This window comes from Giraffa tippelskirchi, chromosome 5 (genome assembly GCF_054371585.1).
Source record: "Giraffa tippelskirchi isolate mGirTip1 chromosome 5, T2T-mGirTip1v1.2.pri, whole genome shotgun sequence".
NCBI classification, from domain to species: domain Eukaryota; kingdom Metazoa; phylum Chordata; class Mammalia; order Artiodactyla; family Giraffidae; genus Giraffa; species Giraffa tippelskirchi.
Window position 1 is genome coordinate 5,250,102 of NC_137279.1, and position 22,726 is coordinate 5,272,827.

The 22,726-nt window shown below is 37.5% G+C and overlaps 1 protein-coding gene across 39 annotated transcripts in view; it reads left to right on the forward strand.

Moving 5' to 3' along the window:
- The window catches only part of CD46 (CD46 molecule), a 42,866-nt gene that overhangs the window by 14,140 nt on the left and 6,000 nt on the right, over positions 1 to 22,726 (forward strand). For 5 of the 39 annotated variants that reach the window (XM_081495349.1, XM_081495340.1, XM_081495339.1 and 2 more), the window contains exons 4-9: positions 3,081 to 3,166; positions 4,046 to 4,243; positions 14,254 to 14,436; positions 17,935 to 17,985; positions 19,500 to 19,535; positions 20,230 to 20,290. In XM_081495349.1, the coding sequence (XP_081351475.1) occupies positions 3,081 to 3,166; positions 4,046 to 4,243; positions 14,254 to 14,436; positions 17,935 to 17,985; positions 19,500 to 19,535; positions 20,230 to 20,290 (615 nt within the window). Of the gene's footprint in view, positions 1 to 3,080; positions 3,167 to 4,045; positions 4,244 to 14,253; positions 14,437 to 14,831; positions 14,877 to 14,990; positions 15,036 to 17,021; positions 17,070 to 17,934; positions 18,013 to 19,499; positions 19,550 to 20,229; positions 20,291 to 20,852; positions 20,897 to 22,726 lie in introns of those variants that run through there. The other 34 variants (XM_081495348.1, XM_081495347.1, XM_081495333.1 and 31 more) reach the window with 16 other exon arrangements.

A 22,726-nucleotide genomic window follows, 5' to 3' on the forward strand; every position in this document is an offset into this window, starting at 1 on the left:
GAAGTTGAACAATTCTATGAAGACCTACAAGACCTTTTAGAGCTAACACCCAAAAAAGATGTCCTTTTCATTATAGGGGACTGGAATGCAAAAGTAGGAAGTCAGGAAACACCTGGCATAACAGGCAAGTTTGGCCTTGGAGTACAGAATGAAGCAGGGCAAAGGCTAATAGAGTTTTGCAACAAGAACGCACTGGTAATAGCAAACACCCTATTCCAACAACACAAGAGAAGACTCTACCAGATGGTCAACACCAAAATCAGATTGATTATATTCTTTGCAGCCAAAGATGGAGAAGCTCTATACAGTCAGCAAAAACAAGACCGGGAGCAGACTGTGGCTCGGATCATGAACTGCTTATTGCCAAATTCAGACTTAAATTGAAGAAAGTAGGGAAAACCACTAGACCATTCAGGTATGACCTAGATCAAATCCCTTATGAGTATATCGTGGAAGTGACAGATAGATTTAAGGGTCTAGACCTGATAGACAGAGTGCCTGATGAACTATGGACAGAGGTTCGTGACATTGTACAGGAGACAGGGATCAAGAAAATCCCCATGGAAAAGAAATGCAAAAAAGCAAAATGGCTGTCTGAGGAGGCCTTACAGATAGCTGGGAAGAGAAGAGAAGCAAAGGAGAAAAGGAAAGATATTCCCATCTCAATGCAGAGTTCCAAAGAACAGCAAGGAGAGATAAGAAAGCCTTCCTCAGCGATCAGTGCAAAGAAATAGAGGAAAACAACAGATTGGGAAAGACTAGAGATCTCTTCAAGAAAATTAGAGATACCAAAGGAACATTTCATGCAAAGATAGGCTCGATAAAGGACAGAAATGGTATGGACCTAACAGAAGCAGAAGATATTAAGAAGAGGTGGCAAGAATACACAGAAGAACTGTACAAAAAAGATCTTCACGACCCAGATAATCACGATGGTGTGATCACTCACCTAGAGCCAGACATCCTGGAATGTGAAGTCAAGTGGGCCTTGAAAAGCATCACTACGAACAAAGCTAGTGGAGGTGATGGAATTCCAGTTGAGCTATTTCAAATCCTCAAAGATGATGCTGTGAAAGTGCTGCACTTGATATGCCAGCAAATTTGGAAAACTCAGCAGTGGCCACAGGACTGGAAGAGGTCAGTTTTCGTTCCAATCCCAAAGAAAGGCAATGCCAAAGAATGCTCAAACTACCGCACAATTGCATTCATCTCACATGCTAGTAAAGTAATGCTCAAAATTCTCCAAGCCAGGCTTCAGCAATACGTGAACCGTGAACTTCCAGATGTTCAAGCTGGTTTTAGAAAAGGCAGAGGAACCAGAGATCAAATTGCCAATATCCGCTGGATCATCGAAAAAGCAAGAGAGTTCCAGAAAAACATCTATTTCTGCTTTATTGACTATGCCAAAGCCTTTGACTGTGTGGATCACAATAAACTGTGGAAAATTCTGAAAGAGATGGGAATACCAGACCATCTGACCTGTCTCTTGAGAAACCTGTATGCAGGTCAGGAAGCAACAGTTAGAACTGGACATGGAACAACAGACTGGTTCCAAATAGGAAAAGGAGTCCGTCAAGGCTGTATATTGTCACCCTGCTTATTTAACTTCTATGCAGAGTACATCATGAGAAACGCTGGGCTGGAAGAAACACAAGCTGGAATCAAGATTGCCAGGAGAAATATCAATAACCTCAGATATGCGGATGACACCACCCTTATGGCAGAGAGTGAAGAAGAACTAAAGAGCCTCTTGATGAAGGTGAAAGAGGAGAGTGAAAAAGTTGGCTTAAAGCTCAACGTTCAGAAAACTAAGATCATGGCATCTGGTCCCATCACTTCATGGGAAATAGATGGGGAAACAGTGGAAACAGTGTCAGACTTTATTTTTTTGGGCTCCAGAATCACTGCTGATGGTGATTGCAGCCATGAAATTAAAAGACGCTTACTCCTTGGAAGGAAGGTTATGGCCAACCTAGATAGCATATTTAAAAGCAGAGACGTTACTTTGCCAACAAAAGTCCGTCTAGTCAACGCTATGGTTTTTCCAGTGGTCATGTATGGATGTGAGAGTTGGACGGTGAAGAAAGCTGAGCGCTGCAGAATTGATGCTTTTGAACTGTGGTGTTGGAGAAGACTCTTGAGAGTCCCTTGGACTGCAAGGAGATCCAATCAATCCATCCTAAAAGAGATCAATCCTGGGTGTTCACTGGAAGGTCTGATGTTGAAGCTGAAACTCCAATATTTTGGCCACCTCATGCGAAGTGTTGACTCATTGGAAAAGACCCTAATGCTGGGTAGGATTGGGGGTGGGAGGAGAAGGGGACGACAGAGGATGAGATGGTTGGATGGCATCACCGACTCGATGAACATGGGTTTGGGTAGACTCCGGGAGTTGGTGATGGACAGAGAGGCCTGGCGTGCTGCAATTCATGGGGTCGCAAAGAGTCGGGCACGACTGAGCGACTGAACTGAAAGACTATTAATAAGAACTAAAACTTACCTAGTACTCACTGTGCCAGATGCTAAAGCATACAATCCTTAACACAGTCTCATGAGATAATGTACTATTGTCTCCCTTTTCATATATGAGGAAACTGAAGAGGAGAATTTTAATGGACTTTTCCAAGCCCAGGTAACAAGTCATTCTTGGGGCTGGAACTTGAATCCAGGCAGGCGTCTGTGCGCTTGCCGCTAGAGCAGCTTATAAGCAGCCTGTGGAGCCAGGGCGGGCGGAACCCGAGCTCGAGGGCCTTATCTCTGTTCAGTTCTTATGAGTGGAAAGGTGTGAACAAAAGCGTGGATGTGAATGTGTGACGCATTTGCCAGACATGGCAAAGATGCCAGATAGCATGACAGAGTAATTTAGACATTTTGCTGTGGGCCAATGTGTATTCATTCAGATGCAGAAACTTTTATTTGATTAAGTTGCAGATTTAGTAAGCATTTCCATTATATTTTGTTTAAGGAACTTCTCTCTCCAACTACTCTAATGCAGAAAAACAGTCATGTAAAATTGTTTTCATTATTATGTTCACCTTGTAACTACTAAAGAACATACTAACTTTTCTTTTCTCATTTAGTTATTACTTAGCTGGGACAAGTATTTCTTATTGTGATGTTTCTGGAAATGGTGTGGACTGGAGTGATAATCCTCCAACATGTGAAAGTAAGTATGTTGTTGGAATGTAGAGCAGCAATTCTCAAACTTTTGGCCTCAGGACTCCTTTATACTTTCAAATCAACATAGACACCAGTGAGTTTTTGTTTATATGGGTTATGTCTATTGTCATAACAATGTGTATAGACATAACCCATATAATGTTATGGGTTATGCTATGTCAATTCTATTATATTGAATTAATCCTGAAAAGTTTTCAAAATAATTATTTATTAATTCATTTTTAAGGAGAATAAATGTTTACCTATTAGTATATAACACATATTTAATGAAAAAATAAAAACATTCTAACTAATGATTTTGTTTTACATTTTTGCAAATTTCTTCAATGTTTGGCTTTAAGGAAAGCATCAGGATTTAGTCACTTGAAAAATCACACAGTTTATAGCCTCTGGAAAATTTCACAATACACTTGTAAGGATGAAAGTGAAAATGAAGTAATAATTGGTATTAATGTGAAGAACTGACTTAGCAAACAGATACATTTACAAATTATGAAGCATTTCTCAACTCGCACTGAGTTCTGTTTTTAATCATGATCATATCATATCTTTAAATTGTCAGCATCTCATGATGAGAACAAAACTTAGTTTGGCCTTACGGGTAAATATATGTATCTCATGTAGATATTTCATGACTTTAAGAAAATGAGTTTTATGAATTCATTTGTAGATGAACAGCTTGAGTTTAGGATAATATATTTTCTCATAAAAAGCTTCTTCTGAATGGATAGTGGATTCACAAGTAGCATATAGCAATCATATGGTAATGAATTTATTGAAGGCAATTCATCGGACTTTACTAATGCTGTTTAATCCTTTACCCTTCCCTTTTGCCTTTCATGTTCTCTTTTTTTTTCTTTTTAAGAGATTATGTGTAAACCACCTAAAGAAATTGAAAATGGAAAATACACCAATAGCCACAAGGAAGTATTTGAATACAATGAGGTAGTAACTTATAGTTGTGATCCTTCAAATGGACCAGATGAATATTCACTTATTGGAGAGAGCAAGCTTACTTGTATTGGAAATGAAGAATGGAGTAGTCAGCCTCCTCAGTGTAAAGGTAATAATATTTCTATTTATTTCCTTCTTAATTTGTAAATACTGTAGAAACTTTGTAAATAGTTTTACCTATAAGTAAAAGTAAAAACAGTCATATGTGCTTGAGTCTCCTGTTAAGTTGGTTTCTAATTTGATTTAATATCAGTCAAACCAAATAAAAACTACTTCTAGTTGTAGAGTTTCCAGCCTCTCACCCGGCAGGTTCTTGGCATTCCAATTGATACATTACAAACTACTGTGTATTTGTGTAAGTTAAGACTGTTTTCCATGAAACCATCAAAAATTCAACACACTTTTTCTTAAGTGTTGTCTTGTATTACAAGAAGTATGACAGTGTGGCTGTAGGAAATGGTAGTGTAAATTGTAAGAGATGTGAATTGTCTCATAGATATGATTGATAAATGCTTGGGAAAATCTTTTTTAAAAAGAATATTTAAGGTGTTAGAGCATGATCAAAAAGCAGGGAGACACTGCAGGGATTTTTACTCTTGAAAGAAAGGATCCACTGAATAATACCAAAAGATTTTCTCAAGTGAAGAGGGGCCATTCTTATGACCATATTCTAGGCAATAAGAAAATTTTTACAAATCTTGAAGAATTGAAATCATTTGGAATACATTATCTGATCAAAAATGGGGTGAATGTGTAAATCAAAACATAATCTAGAATATCCCCAAATATTTGAAAATTATGCAAGACACTTAAAATTAATAAATCAAAGACAAAATAACAAAGGAAATTAGAATTTCTTTAAACATAGTAAAAATAAGACACAAAATATCAGAACTTGTTGGATACAACAGAAACATTGCTTCGAAGGATATTTAAAGCATGAAGAACTTATGTTGGAAAATGAGAAAAGTCTCAGATCAATAAACTAAACTTCCACCGTAAAAAACTGAAAAAGAGCAAATAAACCAAATATAGGAAAAAATGAAGACAGAGAAAAAGCAATGAAATTGAAAAGAGAAATAATATAGAGACAGTCAAGAAATCAACACCTGCTTCTTGTCAGTTCAGTTCAGTTCAGTCGCTCAGTCGTGTCCGACTCTTTGCGACCCCATGAATTGCAGCACACCAGGCCTCTCTGTCCATCACCAACTCCCGGAGTCTACCCAAACCCATGTTCATCGAGTTGGTGATGCCATCAAACCATCTCATCCTCTGTCGTCCCCTTCTCCTCCCGCCCCCAATCCTACCCAGCATTAGGGTCTTTTCCAATGAGTCAACCCTTCACATGAGGTGGCCAAAGTATTGGAGTTTCAGCTTCAACATCAGACCTTCCAGTGAACACCCAGGATTGATCTCTTTTAGGATGGATTGATTGGATCTCCTTGCAGTCCAAGGGACTCTCAAGAGTCTTCTCCAAAACCACAGCTCAAAAGCATCAGTTCTGCGGCACTCAGCTTTCTTCACCGTCCAACTCTCACATCCATACATGATCACTGGAAAAACCATAGCCTTGACTAGACGGACTTTTGTTGGCAAAGTAATGTCTCTGCTTTTAAATATGCTATCTAGGTTGGCCATAACCTTCCTTCCAAGGAGTAAGCGTCTCTTAATTTCATGGCTGCAGTCACCATCAGCAGTGATTCTGGAGCCCAAAAAAATAAAGTCTGACACTGTTTCCACTGTTTCCCCATCTATTTCCCATGGAGTGATGGGACCAGATGCCATGATCTTAGTTTTCTGAACGTTGAGCTTTAAGCCAACTTTTTCACTCTCCTCTTTCACCTTCATCAAGAGGCTCTTTAGTTCTTCTTCACTCTCTGCCATAAGGGTGGTGTCATCCGCATATCTGAGGTTATTGATATTTCTCCTGGCAATCTTGATTCCAGCTTGTGTTTCTTCCAGCCCAGCGTTTCTCATGATGTACTCTGCATAGAAGTTAAATAAGCAGGGTGACAATATACAGCCTTGACATACTCTTTTCCTATTTGGAACCAGTCTGTTGTTCCATGTCCAGTTCTAACTGTTGCTTCCTGACCTGCATACAGGTTTCTCAAGAGACAGGTCAGATGGTCAGGTATTCCCATCTCTTTCAGAATTTTCCACAGTTTATTGTGATCCACACAGTCAAAGGCTTTGGCATAGTCAATAAAGCAGAAATAGATGTTTTTCTGGAACTCTCTTGCTTTTTCGATGATCCAGCGGATATTGGCAATTTGATCTCTGGTTCCTCTGCCTTTTCTAAAACCAGCTTGAACATCTGGAAGTTCACGGTTCACGTATTGCTGAAGCCTGGCTTGGAGAATTTTGAGCATTACTTTACTAGCATGTGAGATGAGTGCAATTGTGCGGTAGTTTGAGCATTCTTTGGCATTGCCTTTTCTTTGGGATTGGAACGAAAACTGACCTCTTCCAGTCCTGTGGCCACTGCTGAGTTTTCCAAATTTGCTGGCATATCAAGTGCAGCACTTTCACAGCATCACCTTTGAGGATTTGAAATAGCTCAACTGGAATTCCATCACCTCCACTAGCTTTGTTCGTAGTGATGCTTTCTAAGGCCCACTTGACTTCACATTCCAGGATGTCTGGCTCTAGGTGAGTGATCACACCATCGTGATTATCTGGGTCGTGAAGATCTTCTTTGTACAGTTCTTCTGTGTATTCTTGCCACCTCTTCTTAATATCTTCTGCTTCTGTTAGGTCCATACCATTTCTGTCCTTTATCAAGCCCATCTTTGCATGAAATGTTCCTTTGGTATCTCTAATTTTCTTGAAGAGATCTCTAGTCTTTCCCAATCTGTTGTTTTCCTCTATTTCTTTGCACTGATCGCTGAGGAAGGCTTTCTTATCTCTCCTTGCTATTCTTTGGAACTCTGCATTGAGATGGGAATATCTTTCCTTTTCTCCTTTGCTTTTTGCTTCTCTTCTCTTCCCAGCTATCTGTAAGGCCTCCTCAGACAGCCATTTTGCTTTTTTGCATTTCTTTTCCATGGGGATTTTCTTGATCCCTGTCTCCTGTACAATGTCACGAACCTCTGTCCATAGTTCATCAGGCACTCTGTCTATCAGGTCTAGTCCCTTAAATCTATTTGTCACTTCCACGGTATACTCATAAGGGATTTGATCTAGGTCATACCTGAATGGTCTAGTGGTTTTCCCTACTTTCTTCAATTTAAGTCTGAATTTGGCAATAAGCATTTCTTGTAGATCAGTAGAATTGATAAACCTACATGCAGTTTGACAGAAAACAGAAGATACAGATTACCAGTATCACAAATGAAAGAGATGTCACAAAATATGCTGTAGACATTTAAATGACAATAGAGGGATAAAACAAACAACTTTATGCCTGTAAATATAACAGGTTAAACCTTTCTTTTATGCAGATTTTGTCTTTTGTTATTATGGTATATCACATTGACTGATTTGCTTATGTTGAACCATCTTGGTTCAGAAGGAAATTTAGTCAAATGAGTCAACATCCATTCATGATAAAAACTCACCAAGTTGAGTATAGCAGGAACATATCTCAACATAATAAAGGTCATTTACAACAAGCCCACAGACAACATAATACTCAAAGGTGAAAAGCTGAAAGCCTTCCTGAAATTCAGGAGCAAGACAAAGATGCCCACTCTCACCATTTCTATTCAACATAGTATTGGAAGTCCTAGCCACAGCAGTCAGAAAAGAAAAAGAAATACATTTATCCAAAATAGGAAGGAATAAGTAAAACTATTTACAGATGACATCATACTCTATATGGAGAATGGTAAAGTCTTCATAAAAGCTCTAGTTCAGTCGCTCAGTCGTGGTCCAACTCTTTGCAACCCCATGGACTGCAGCATGCCAGGCTTCCCTGTTCATCACCATCTCCTGGAGCTTGCTCAAGCTCGTGTCCATCAAGCTGGTGATGCCTTCAAACCATCTCATCCTCTGTCGTCCCCTTCTCCTCCTGCCTTCAGTCTTTCCCAACATCAGGGTCTTTTCCAGTGAGTCAGTTCTTTGCATCAGGTGGCCAAAGTATAGAGTTTCAGCTTCAGCATCAGTCCTTCCAATGAATATTCAGGACTGATTTCCTTTAGGATTGACTGGTTTGATCTCCTTGCAGTCCACAGGACACTCAAGAGTCTTCTCCAACACTACAGTTCAAAAGCATCAATTCTTCAGCACTCAGCTTTCTTTATAGTCCAGCTCTCACATCCATACATGACTACTGGAAAAACCATAACTTTGACTAGACGGACCTTTGTTGGCATTAATGTCTCTGCTTTTTCATATGCTGTCTAGGTTGGTCATAAAAGCTACTGGAAGAACTTAAGATATGAATTCAGCAAGGTAGGAGGATACAAGATGAACATGGAGAGATCGGTTGTGTTTCTTCACCCAAATAATGAAATGTCAGACTAAGTTAAAAAAAAAAAAGAATTCCATTTAAAATTGTATCCAAAATAAATAAAAAGCACCTGAAATTGACTTTGCCAAGGAAGTGGAAGACCTATATACTGAAAACTATAAAATATCAGTAAAGGAATCTGAACAATTTTCAAAGAAATGAAGAAATATACTGTGCTCTTGAATCTTGGATTGGAAGAATTAATATTGCTAAAATGACCATATTACCTAAAGCAATCTACAGATTTAATGCAATTGCTCTCAAAATACCTATGACATTTTTCGTAGAACTAGAACAAATGATCCTAAAATTTATACGGAAAAGACCCAGAATTGCCAAAGCAATCCTGAGAAAAAGGAACAAAGCTCTAGGTATAGCCTTTCCTTAACTTCAGGTTGTCCTGCAAAGCTGCAATAATCAAGCAGTATGATACTTGGCACAAAAACAGACATATAGATCAATGAACAGAATAGAGGGCCCAGAAATAAATCCATACAGCTATGAGCAATTAACCTATGACAAAGAAGAAGGCAAGAATATACAATGGAGAAAAGACAGTCTCTTCAACAAGTGGTGCTTCCGAAGCTGGACAGGTACATGTCATACAATGAAATTAGATAGAACCATATACAAAAATAAATTGCACAAACAAAACAGACTCAAATGGTGTAACAACCTAAATGTAAAACATGACACCATAAAACACTCTGACAGAATTGTAGCAATATTTTCTTTGTCTGTTTGCCAAGGCAAAAAAAAAAGGAGGAGGGGGAATAAATGGCACATAATCAAATTTTAAAGCTTTAACACAACATGGAAAACCATCAACAAAACCAAAAGACAACCTATGGAATCAGAGAAAATATTTGCAAATGGTGCAAATGACAAGAGGTTAATATCCAGAATTCACAAACACCTCATGTAAGTCAGTATTGAAAAAACAACACAATTGAAAAATGGGCAGACCTGAATCAGCATTTCTCCAAAAGAGACATACAGATGGCCTACATGGACATGAAAAGATGCTCAGCATCATAAGTTATTAGAGAAAATGCAAATCAAAACCACAGCAAAGTGTCACCACTCTTCAGAGTAGCTGTCATCAAAAAATCTATAAATAATAAATGTTATGGGGGGTGTGGAGAAAAGGGAACCCTCCTAAACTGTTGGTGGGAATGTAAAGTGGTACAGCTAGTAAAGAAAGCAGTCTGGAGGTTCCTTAAAAAACTCGAAATAGAACTGTGACCTGTAGCCCCACTCCTGGGTATACATGTGAAAAAACAGTCTCTAATTCAAAAAGGTACATTTACCCCAGTGTTCATAGCATCACTGTTTACAATAGCCAAGACAGAAATAACTCAAGTGCCCATCAGCAGGTGATTGGATTAAAATGTTTTGTGTTTTTGTGTGTCTATATTAGCATATTACTTGGTTTTTAAAAAAGAATAAAATACTTACATTTCAGCAACATGGATGGACTTAGAGAATATTAGTGAAATAAGTGAGACAAAAAAACCACAAATATTCTATGATATCACTTGAATGTGGAATCTAAAAAATAATACAAATGATTCTACATATAAAACAAAAACAGACTCAGATGTAGAAGACAGACTTATAGTTACCAGTGGAAAGAGGGGAAGGGGCAGCCAATTAGAAGCATGGGAAGATTGACAGATACAAACTGCTACACCTGAAATAAAGAAGTAACAACTATTGAGCAACATGGATGGACTTAGAGAATATCATGCTTAGTGAATTAAGTCAGACATAGACAAATACTGTGGGATGTCACTTGAATGTGGAGTAAAAAAAATATGATTGATACTACATACAAAACAAAAACAGACTCAGATGAAGTAGATAAATTTATAGTTAACCAAAGGGATTAGGCAGGGACAACAGATTAGGAAGTTTCATGGGAAATGGATGGGGAAACAGTGTCAGACTTTATTTTTTTGGGCTCCAAAATCACTGCAGATGGTGATTGCAGCCATGAAATTAAAAGACACTTACTCCTTGGAAAGTTATAACCAACCTAGATAGCATATTAAAAAGCAGAGACATACCTTGCCAGCAAAGGTCCGTCTAGTCAAGGCTATGGTTTTTCCAATAGTCATGTATGGATGTGAGAGTTGGACTGTGAAGAAAGCTGAATGCCAAAGAATTGATGCTTTTGAACTGTGGTGTTGGAGAAGACTCTTGAGAGTCCCTTGGACTGCAAGGAGATCCAACCAGTCCATCCTAGAGGAAATCAGTCCTGGGTGTTCATTGGAAGGACTGATGTTGAAGCTGAAATTCCAATACTTTGGCCACCTCATGCGACGAGTTGACTCATTGGAAAAGACCCTGATGCTGGGAAGGATTGGGGGCAGGAGCAGAAGGGGACACAGAGGATGAGATGGTTGGATGGCATCACCGACTTGATGGACATGAGTTTGGGTAAACTCCGGGAGTTGGTGATAGACAGGGAGGCCTGGTGTGCTGCGATTCATGGGGTGGCAAAGAGTCAGACACGACTGAGCGACTGAACTGAACTGAACAAATTAGGAGCATTAACAGGATTAACAGATACAAACTACTACACCTAAAATAAGCAACAAGTATTTTACCATACGGAGAAAGCAATGACAATCCACTCCACTCTTGCCTGAATAATCCCATGGACAGAGGAGCCTGGTAGGCTGCGGTCCATGGGGTCGCTAAGAGTCAGACACGACTGAGCGTCTTCACTGTCACTTTCACTGTGAGGACTGTAATCAAGACAGTGTGGTATTGGTGAAAGGACAGCCATGTAGAGCATGGAACAGAATAGTGTCCAGAAATACAACCTTTCAGAAAAAGCAAAAACAACCCTCAACACTATGTTAGCACCATTTGCAAATATTTACTCACAGTGAACCAAAGACTTAAATGTGAAATCTAAAACGAAAATTTTTGCTTTAGCACATAGAAAATATTTGTGCCTTAGCCAAAGATTTCTCAAATACAACTCTAAAACCATGATTCTTTAAAGACATGTTAATATATTGGACTTACTAAAACTCAAAACTTCTACTTCAAATATACTGTTAAAAGAAGGGATAAAGTGAGCCATAAACTGGGAGGAAAGATTTGCAAAGTGCATGTCTGCTCATGGACTTGTATCTACAGTATATAAATGACTCTAAAAACACAGTCAGAAAACAACCAGTGTTTTAAAATAGGCAACATGAATAGACCTGTTGCACCAAAGAAGATATATGGATCCCAGAATACATGGAATGTTTCTCAGTGTCATAGTAAATTACAGAATGGAATTTAAAACTACAATAAGATGTCAGTAAACAGCTATTAGACTAGCTGAACAAAAAACCCCAAAACTAAAGACTAACAATACGATTAATAGGCAAGAATATACAGCAGTTGGAATGCTTAATACACTGCTGGTAAGAATACAGAGGACATGAATATTACGGAAGACAGTTTGGCAATCCCTTATAAGGTGAAATATACACTTACCATACAACTTAGCAATGTAAGTAAAAAGATGTATGTTTATATAGAAACCTGAATGAGAATATTCAAAGCAGCATTAGTCATAATCATTCCACACTGGAATTAACTCACACTACCTTCAGCTGGTAATGGATGAACAGCCTAATCTGTATCCATGCAATGGAATAATACTCTACAATAAAAAGAAATGAGTTCCTGAATCATGCAACAAAGAATCTCCAATGCATTATGCTAAGTAAAATAGCCATGCTCAGAGGCTATGATTCCATTAGGACACTCTGGGAAAGCAACACTATGAGGCAGGAAACAGATGAGGGGCTGGCTGGGTCTGGAAGGTGGTTGAGAACTGGAGGGTTGATACAAAGTGATAGGAAGTACTTGGAGATAGTGGAATTTTTGATATTGTGTTGGTAATTACATGATTATTTTAATTTATGAAAACTAATACAGTTGTACAGCTTAGAAAAGGGTGAGATTTACTGTATGCCCTTTGAATCTACTAAACCTAACTTACAAGAAAATCATTAGATGCAATTAAGAGCATATTGGCCCAAGCGTGAAAAAAATCAGGGACCCTGAAGACAGGGCAATAGAAATCTAGCATGGTTTGAAAAGAAAGATTAAAACAAGAGAGAGACAGAAACCTTTGGGAGAAAAAGCAAACAGTTGAACATACATCTAATTGGAGTTTCAGAAGAGAGAACAACGTAGGAAATCATTTCAGTAAATACTGGTCGAAAATTATGTAAATTTGATCCCAAACAACAACCCCACATGTCTAGGAAATTCACTGACCTTAGCAGAATAAGTTTTAGAAAGTTACCAAGAAACCCCCAATTAAGCTAAGCACAGCATGTTAGAACTACAGGAAACAAAAGCAGCAGCAGCCAATGAGAAGGAAAAGCAGACCAGGAACATTGTATCCTTTTTCTCCTGCCCCAAGGTAGGAGTGACAGCTGACTTTTCTTATGGGACTATTGAAACTAAAAGACAATTTCTGCTAATATGCTGAAAGAAAAACAAAAGCAAAGAAATCACTTAATGTAGAATGCTGTGTGAAGAATTTGTCATTAGTCAACCTGGGTTTTCCTGGAGGAGGGAAAGGCTACTCACTCCAGTATTCTGGCCTGGAGAATTCCATGGACTGTATAGACCATGGTGTCCTGAAGAGTCAGACTGGACTGAGCAACTTTAACAACCTGGATTATAAGAATTGATGAGGAAGTTCTTCTGGCTGAAGAGAGATGATACCTGATGGAAATTCAGACCCAAAGGGAAGGAGAAAGAACACTCTTCTGGTTTAAAAGGCTGTATATAATCTGCCCCCTATCTGTCGTGCAGATTTAATCTCATAAGATGTTCTCTTGAGCTCACTACTCAGGCAATGTTTTCTTTATTTTTTCCCCCAATTCTGCCAAACCCATTAATGGATACTAAAGTCAACTAAGAGAGTCAGGATGAGTACTTTTTATGAGTGGAGTAGAATGGGAAGTACCACAGCACACTAGGGTGAAGGCTGAATATTACTTCTAAGATTATCTCAGCCCTGTTGGTTTATATACTGGTTGACAGCATAAAATGTGTTTCTTGATCTCTGGTTACAGCCCAGAATGTTTGGAAAACACTGCCCTAACCCCACTGACCTTTATTTCCTGAACATCCCAGCTTCTCTGTGCTGTTGCCACCTGGAAACTTTCTTTTTCGTGTCTTGGCATGGCTAGATGCTTTTCAACTTAAATCTGAGCTCGAACGTTACCTTCTCAGAAAAGCCTTTGCTACCTTTCTGAAAGAGCAGGGTATGTAATTAGCGTCAGAATGATCTTAAAACAATCCTCGAACCGAAGAAAATTACTTTTGACCTTACCCTGAGTTTGTATCTGGTAGTCAGACAGTTCTCAAAACTTGTCAGTAATAGAAAGAAAATGTAGAAAAGCAAATGAACTATGACAGTCTGTTCTAGGTTTAAAAAAAAAAAAAAAAATTACTAGATTTCTCTAGATCTCTTTACCTGGAATTCAGATGCACAAAGGTTTCTTTTTCTTTTTTTCCCCAATTAGTGTCTTTTCATTTCTTTTCTGTTTCGCCCCCCTGGAATAACTTTGCACTAGTTTTTCTGGTCCTGTGTGGAAGCGGCTTTCCATTAATTGTGGAATTTCTCGACTTTTCAGTGGTCAAATGTCTATATCCAGTCGTTGAACATGGAATGATAGTCTCGGGATTTGGACCAAAATATTACTACAAAGCGATGGTTGTGTTTAAATGCAGTGAGGGTTTTAACCTTCATGGTGACAATACAGTTGTCTGTGGCGTGAACAGTACTTGGGAGCCTGAGCTACCAAAGTGTATTAAAGGTAAAAATACTGTCTTCCTTTTGTTTTTGTTCTTTATTTCTTTCACATTAAATATCAATGATGCAAGAATAATTGAAGAGAAACAGTTTTCATATTTAACTGTGTTGTATTCATTTCTATGATAGTTGTATGACTGCAAATTCACAAGAAATCTGCTGCAGCGATTTTCTGTCTTTGTAGGGCCTTAGCATTTCATGTACATAACACAGGTATATAAATTTCTCTTGCTAGGCATTCATAAATGTAAAAATGGATAGCAGTCATTTTTCAGAGGAAATTGAAGTGTAGGAAGTTGTACCTAAATAAGTCAAGAATGAAAGGCATAATTCATGTGAATGAAAAGACAGTATTAATGCCCAGGTTTTTGATTCGGTCTACATTGTTTTGTTTTCTAGTGTCGACTCCTCCCAGCACCCACCCTCCAATTCCCAGTGTCTCAGGTTTAGTAACTTCCTACATATATTTTTTCAAAAATCTTTTAAATTCCTGGTAAATACCAGCAGTAACTCCCAAATGTTTGATCCTATCTGCATTTTTTCTATTTTGTTTTCCAGTGTCGACTCCTCCCAGCACCCAACATCCAATTCCCAGTGTCTCAGGTTTAGTAACTTCCTGCTTATCTATTTCAAAATCCTGTACATTTGTTGTGATTAGTTTTTCAAAATCTTTTAAATTCCAATGATTTATATTCATTTATCAATTTTAGTAATGAAATATTAACAGCCTTTTTAGTTCTTAGATCGAGTGATTCCAAAATTATTTGCAGTCTGCAGATATAAGCAGATAGCAAGTTAAGTAAACTTTAAATATGTTTACTTATCTGTAAAATGGTTTCAAACCTTCCTTACTTCAGTTCAGTTCAATTCAGTTGCTCAGTCGTGTCCGACTCTTTGTGACCCCATGGACTGTAGCACACCAGGTTTCCCTGTCCATCACCAACTCCCAGAGTTTACTCAAACTCATGTCCATTGAGTCGGTGATGCCATCCAACCACCATCCTCTGTCATCCTCTTCTCCTGCCCTCAGTCTTTCACAGAATCAGGGTCTTTTCCAGTGAGTCAGTTCTTTGCATCAGGTGGCCAAAGTATTGGAGTTTCAGCTTCAACATCAGTCCTTCCAATGAACACCCAGGACTGATCTCCTCTGGGATGGACTGGTTGGATCTCCTTGCAGTCCAAGGGACTCTCAAGAGTCTTCTCCAACACCACGGTTCAAAAGCATCAATTCTTCGGCTTCCTTACTTAGTGATAGTGAATTTAAAATGGGATTCATTTAAAGCACTTAGCATAGCCCCTGGTATCTAGAAAGCTCTTAAAAAGGAGCTTGTACCAATGACATCAGATTAATAGTAACGTAGAGGAAGGTCCACAGGTTCTGTTTTTTAGCATGTATGTTTTCTGTGTCATCAGCATGGATAATGTATTCATTTTAAAAGCGATCTCTTGCCACCTGTACAGGGTGTCTTCTGGGTCCAGGACTGGTTCATTTCCCAGGCTGACCAGCTTGGTTCTTTTTTATAAACTGGGAAATTTCTATTGTCTCTAGAATGAGACAATACTAGAATGAGACTAGTATTTCTACCACCTCCGTCACTCCCCCACTCCTAACAATTATTGTTTTTCTCTCTACTGGGCTTTTTTTGTTTGTTTTGGATGTTTTGGTTTTGTTTTTGTTTTTCTGAGGGGGAACGGGGAGTTGGCAACAGAAAGGAAGTGGTATAACAACTAAAAGGCAGAAAAAGCCCTTGCTTATTGGAATGAAATGGAGGAATTCTAGCAGAGACTGCTGATCAGCTCCTCTGCCTAAGACTTGAATGAGTATTTTGATATGTTGGAAGGAATTGTTTTCCTAAGTTCAGGGCTGCTATCTCTGGCTTGTATTTAGTTGGGGCAGAAGCAAAAGACCAGAGGAAGGGTGGGAAGAGTATCAGTCTGGGCAGACTTTTAAAGAGTTGACATATGCATTTCATAAAGGATTTATAAAGCACTGATACAGTTTAGTGTTTGAAAGAAGAATTCTGAGGGCAGATGTACAATGAAGATAAAACTATGGGGATTATTTTAAAATATCAAAAATCAAAATTCCTCATGAGACTGTCAATCATTTTCTGTCATCAGTTAGAGAGTATGAAAAAGATCATTAACAGCATATAATGGTGATCAAGTAGATCTGATTATGCAAATATGAAAACTGTAGGCAAAATACTAACTGGAGAAGGATACAAGTTACACAATAGGAAACTATATGGATGGTATTTTTTTAAAGAGCCATATGTTTATTCTGAGCACATTATTTTTATGGTTTATTATTAGTTAACTTCTAGGATTTCCATTATATAATACAGGATTTCCACTATATACAAAGGCATAATGAACATTCCTGTGCATACATTCTTGTGTACTTGGGTACATACGTGTTTAGGTTAACTTTACAGAAGTAGAATTGCAAAATTTAGGGAGTACGTGTATTTTTCATTTTGAGAAATAATTCATTTTGAGAATCTTTTAAAAAAATCAAATATCAAATTTAAATCCATAATTTTGTATGGATAAGGCTGGAGAATTGAATCAGATTTTCCATTCCAGATTCCAAGCCCACTTCTCCAACCACGACTCCAGGACTAAGTCATCCAGGTTCAGTGGCTGAGCTTTTTTTCGTCTGCACTTATTTATTATCCATGTCCTCCTTTAAAGGGCCCTACGCAGCTTCTGAAAGTGCTTCAGCGTTTGCGGGTTGCACCTTCTTTTTCTCATTCTGATTTTGTTAATTTGGGCCAACTTTTTTCTTGATGAGTGTGGCTAAAGATATATCAATTTTGTTCATCTTTTCAAAAAATCAGCTCTTTTTTTATTTTTAAAAAATTTCTGTTTCCTTTCTTTCTTCTCTGATCTCCATGATTCCCTTCCTTGTACTAACTTTGCCCTTTTTTGTGTGCTGCTTTTTCTGATCGGTCCGGTAGAAGGTTAGAGTATTTGAGACTGTCCTTTCGTGACGCAGCTTATGTTGCGGTAAAGCTTCCCTCTCAGAACTACTTTTTGCTGCATCCCGATTTTGGGTTTGTTTTCTTGTTTTCGTTCTCTCCAGATATTTAAAAAAATTTCTTCTTTGATTACATCGGTGATCCATTGCTTGTTTAGTAGCATTTTGTTTTAGCCTCCACAAATGTGCTTTTCTGTTTTAGTTTTAAGTATAATCACATCGAATCCATAGGGTTATTCTGACACCACACTAATGATAAATTCGCTTGCTGTACCACAGAATATTGTCCTAGGAAATGTTACTGGACAAGAAGTAGAATGCTTTGGTATTGAATATAAATTGATACTATTTTGATACTACTTTTAATGACAAACATTAATGTAGTTTATATAAGGAGAATGAAATTATGAGTTTTTGTACAAAGTGAAAAAAATCAAAACCCAAGAACTTAGAAGACATTAAGCTCTATTGTTTTTTCTCCTTTTTTTTTTTTAACTTGCATTTTTTCCTTTTTTCTAGGATATCCTGGTCCTACTGATGCATTACCCCCTGATGACACTGAGGGTTTAGGTATTATTTTGTTACTGATATAACCCTGTGTCATAAGGCCCTAGTTTTCTGTGTGGAAACATTACCATTATCTATAATTAGAGAAGAAACAACATGTAAAAATTGGTGATAATTGTTCAATTTGTAGTTGTAAAATTGTACATTTTAAGGAATTTTAAAGGTGCAGATCCCATGACACATTTAAGTGGTACTGTTAGACACATGTAGATAATATAGATTTTAGGAGGTTGCTCAATTTAGGATACCTAATAATAAATTTACTTTTTAAAATATTAATAATATGGCTATATGTAGTCTAATATATATAAAATTTAAGTTATTTTTCATGTAATAGTTTTACTTTGTAATGGCTGTTTGTAGATGAATTTTCTTTCCTTTGGTACCTTGTAAACACAAGCCTTAAAGTACTATTCATTGGGTTAGTCTTTCTATACAAGGGTGCGGTAACACACTTAATGTTGGCACACATAGTTCACACAGTATGTGTTAAAGAACTTGATGGAAGTATAGTTGTGACAGTTAAATGAAATATAAAGATTTACTGATAAGGAAATGAAGAAAAATAGCTCACTTTTCTTTACATTAGACTAGTTTAGTTAGTCTTTTTATAAAATGCACTTTAGGCTTGTTATATTTTCCCTGTGAAAACTGTGGTCAAACTGGCGCTATGCCAAGCGAATCCAGTGCCATCTCAGGATGTTTACATTCAGTAGTATTTATGAAGTAAAGAAAGAGCAGAGCTGTACATGACGTTGTATGCTATGTTATATGCTATATATTATAGATAATAAACGTAATGTCAGTTTAGAAGCAGAGGTACTACTGACCAACATTTCTAAGAATTAAGATTTGGTAGTATATTCAGTGCCCTCTGGATAGTCAAAAATGTATGTTTACGCTTCTGTGCATAGTGTTACCCATGTGCCCTGGTGTTCCCTTTACATTCTTAATTTGCATCACATTCGGCAAGTCTCCCTGGGGAGTTAGGGCCACGTCTTCATCTGGGGAGAAAGTGGGGTAGGAGCTGTGGTGATACGATGAAGTCTTGTTTGTGAAGACTCTTCATGGGTTCAGAGCACACTTTATGATTTATTCCACAGACTTCAGGGAAAAATAGACGTTAAATGTCTAATAGAGTCATAAGTAATGAAAGACTGAATGTCGAACTAAACCAACCGTAGTTGGATACTCACGTTTTAAAAATGATTTTTCTCTAAAGTAGTGAATTCTAATTGTTAACCTTCACTAAATAGCCTGGCGTGGTAGCCAGAGCAAACAGCGGTGAAAAGTGAGATTCCTTTTTAAGAGTGTCACAAAGGGATGTCCTAACTCTGGAATCTGATTAGAAGGGTTCTGTGATTGAAATAACCTGGAAGCACGAGCAGGCGTGCTAAAACTAGATTGATGGTTTTTTTCTTTGTAGTTGACAGATGATCTGATGAAATTAAAATGCAGCCGCTTCTAGGAGATCCCAGATGCTTACTTATCTCCTGAACTGTTTTCATTTTTCTCAGGTGCGGGATTCATCGTGCTCATTATTGCTGCTATACGTAAGTGTCAAAAAGTTTGAAATCAAGACATTGCTTTGAAGAAGTGTTTTTTTTTTTTTTTAAGGTTTTTCAATATTTATAGCTTTATAGCTTGAAATTAAGTAAAACAGGAAAACCTGACTTTTTGCATAATATACTACCTTGTATTAGTATTACTCTGTTCCTTTCTAGTCTGCATGTCCATGTACTAACAGACTGTAAATAATGTATGTTGTTTCAAATGTGAGTTTTCATCATATGAGTTTTCATCCCAAATATGCTTTGGGTAATTTTGTAAATTAATCAAGAATTTCTCTGACTTACTGTATACTGATTAATCCAAAGAATACAAGATACTGAAGAGTCCAAATGGAATAGAAATGTATATGTGCTTAAATTAGATACTGTTTTCTGGCCATGGGTATCTGAAAGCGTGAAAACGAAAGTGTTAGTCACTCAGTCGTCGAGTCTGACTCTGCGACCCCCAGCAGGCTCCCCTGTCTGTGGACTTCTCCAGGATACTGGAGAATGAGTGGATTGCCATTCCCTTCTCCAGGGGATGTTCCCAACCCAGGTCTCCTGCATTGCAGGTGGATTCTTTACCATCTGAGCCTCCAGGGAACCTTTGATCAGCATTCATTTTTTTCTGCTAGATTTTGAAACTTGGCAGTGATTTTTCTTGGTCATGTGACGTTTGTCTCCTGATTTCTTGTAGTGATTGGCATTGGATTGTTGTTCTTCCTGTACTTCCGTTTTTGCAGACCAAGGAAGATAGGGTAAAGTACAGCATGTTTTTTTAATTTATTGCTCCTTCTCACTGTTGACATTCTTTTGTGCAGTTTTTGTTTGTACCCTGTATTATGTGTTTTTTAAAAATTGTGCCTGCTTGAGTGTGCTGTGTGAATTGCATTTCTTTGCTAAAAATGTTTTCACCTGCTTTTAATATCACTGCTATAAGAGTAATCTGTGCAGGTTGCGTCAACTAATTATGATGTAAGAAAAATTTCTGTGGGATTTGAAGCGTAAGTGCTGAAATAAATCATGGACCACTTTGGGGTCTTCTCTACCCTAGGCATACCCAACTTCCTAGATTGGACTAATGGCCAAGATTACATATAAAATGATTCCCTGTGGAGACTTTGATAGCTGTAGTCACTACAATTTTGAAGGTGAAAGTTTTCAGTTGTCTGTATAATTTAGGTAGGTAGTTGTAAGAAGCTACATAGATGTCTCCTTCAGATACCAAATTTGTTTTTTTTTCTTTTAGATTTGTTATACAGTTAAACTGGAGAATTTAAAGCAACATTATTTCACTCTTATGTTCTTTTAATTTACTAGGTTGAAGTAAAACTGATGGGGTTAAACTAAAAGTTGCTGAGAGGGTAAGATTTATAAGGAACCTCATGAACTTTGTCTTTTTATCTATAAAAATGAAATAACGGAGAGAGTTAAAATTGCAAAAAGGTACAAATATATAATTTCTGAAGAGAATAGAGCTTTTAAACATCATCTTAAATTTTAATAAAGTAATTTAAAATCTAATGAAAGATTTAGAATTAAACTGGAGCATAGACCAAGATTAGATGCTTTGATATTTCTGATTTTTAGTGATTTTTTTCCCTATTGCTTTGTAAATCAAACTAGTAATTAAAAATGACTGGTATTAATGTCTTTATGATATTTATATTCCTTTTATTTTAATCACTGCATTTGGACTATGTAATAAAAGTACATTCTTCACTCATAAAGAGCTAAATTTTTTTTTTTAATTTCTTGGTCATCTTTTAAAAATATCCACAGTGCCTTCATTTGAACCTTAAATCTTATATTTATAGAACATATAATATGCACGTTTGATTTCTCTATCAGGAGTGTATTTTTAAAATACATATACACAGGCAGTATAACAAGGAAATACTATCAGTGAAATATTTGACAAGTCTAAAATTGGTTAACTAGAAGTAACCTCTAAAGAAAGCAGAACAAAATAGCTTTCTGCTCCTTACTATCCTTCATTGTGTAAAACATCATTACATGAAAATACAGTTTCTTAACAAATATTAACCAAACTCTGTCTGCCAGTGAATGAGATACTAAACAAGTATCTGAGCATCACAGCCCCAGGTTAAAGTACCAGTAGCATTCGAGTTCTGAGACCCCATTTCTAAAGAGTTCCTCAGGGAGGCTGCTGCTGGGCCTGGAGGAGACTGAGAGAAAGCAGGGTGTAGACTGTTACTGATGTGCCCACGCTCTTTAGCTTTGAAGAAACACCATCAAGCTTATTGAGAAGTGGTTCAGCTGTTCAAGACAATCAAGTGGATTGTTTAAAGACTCCACATTTTTGTGCATGCCTTTTTAAAAGAATGTGAAATAATACCTAGCTTTAGTTTGCTTTTCTTTTAAAAAGGTAATTATTTTTATTATGGATATATTTTCTGCACTATTTAATGCCCATTCTCCCCCACCCCAAATGACTTTCATTGCTTTGGAAACTCCCTTACAAGAGTGTAAACTATATGCAGTTGCTTCTCTATTTGTAGGGATAACTTTGGAAGCAGGATACCAGGCGCAAAAATTGCTGTTAATGGGAATTCCCTGGTAGTCCAGTGGTTAGAACTCACACTTTCACTGCCTTGGGCAGGAGTGCAGTCCCTGGTTGGGGAACTAAGATCCTACAAGCCTCAAAACAAATCAAAAAACACCAATTTGCTGTTAAAACTTGATACAAAATGGATTTGATATGAACTTGTATTTTGATAATTTGGGAATACAATTACCCTCCTACAGGATTTATACCAAAGCATGAAAATAAGTAGTTGTTTTGCAGGGGGGATCTTAGGTCCTCAACCAAGGGTGTGGTTTTTTTTTTAAGATCATTAAATTATGAAAAGTGGCCACAAGGTTAAAGCATCTGCTGCAGTTTTCTGTGTCTTAGCTCTCAACTGAGAATAGAATAGGCCCCAGGTGAGCTGACAGGCTCCATCTGCACACTCCTTCCTTTTCCCGCATAGCTTCCTTTCCTAACCAGCTCTTCTGCCACACTTTCCAGACTTGGAGCCACAGCCCTTTGCTCTCTCCTTTGCTCCTTCCTGCCTGAGTCCTGTTTGCATGTCCTGACTATGTGGTTCCAAACACCAGATGTCTCTTGTTTACATGAATGTTTTCAATTATTTGTGGTGAATTTTTTTTTTTTTTCATAAATGTATCATTTT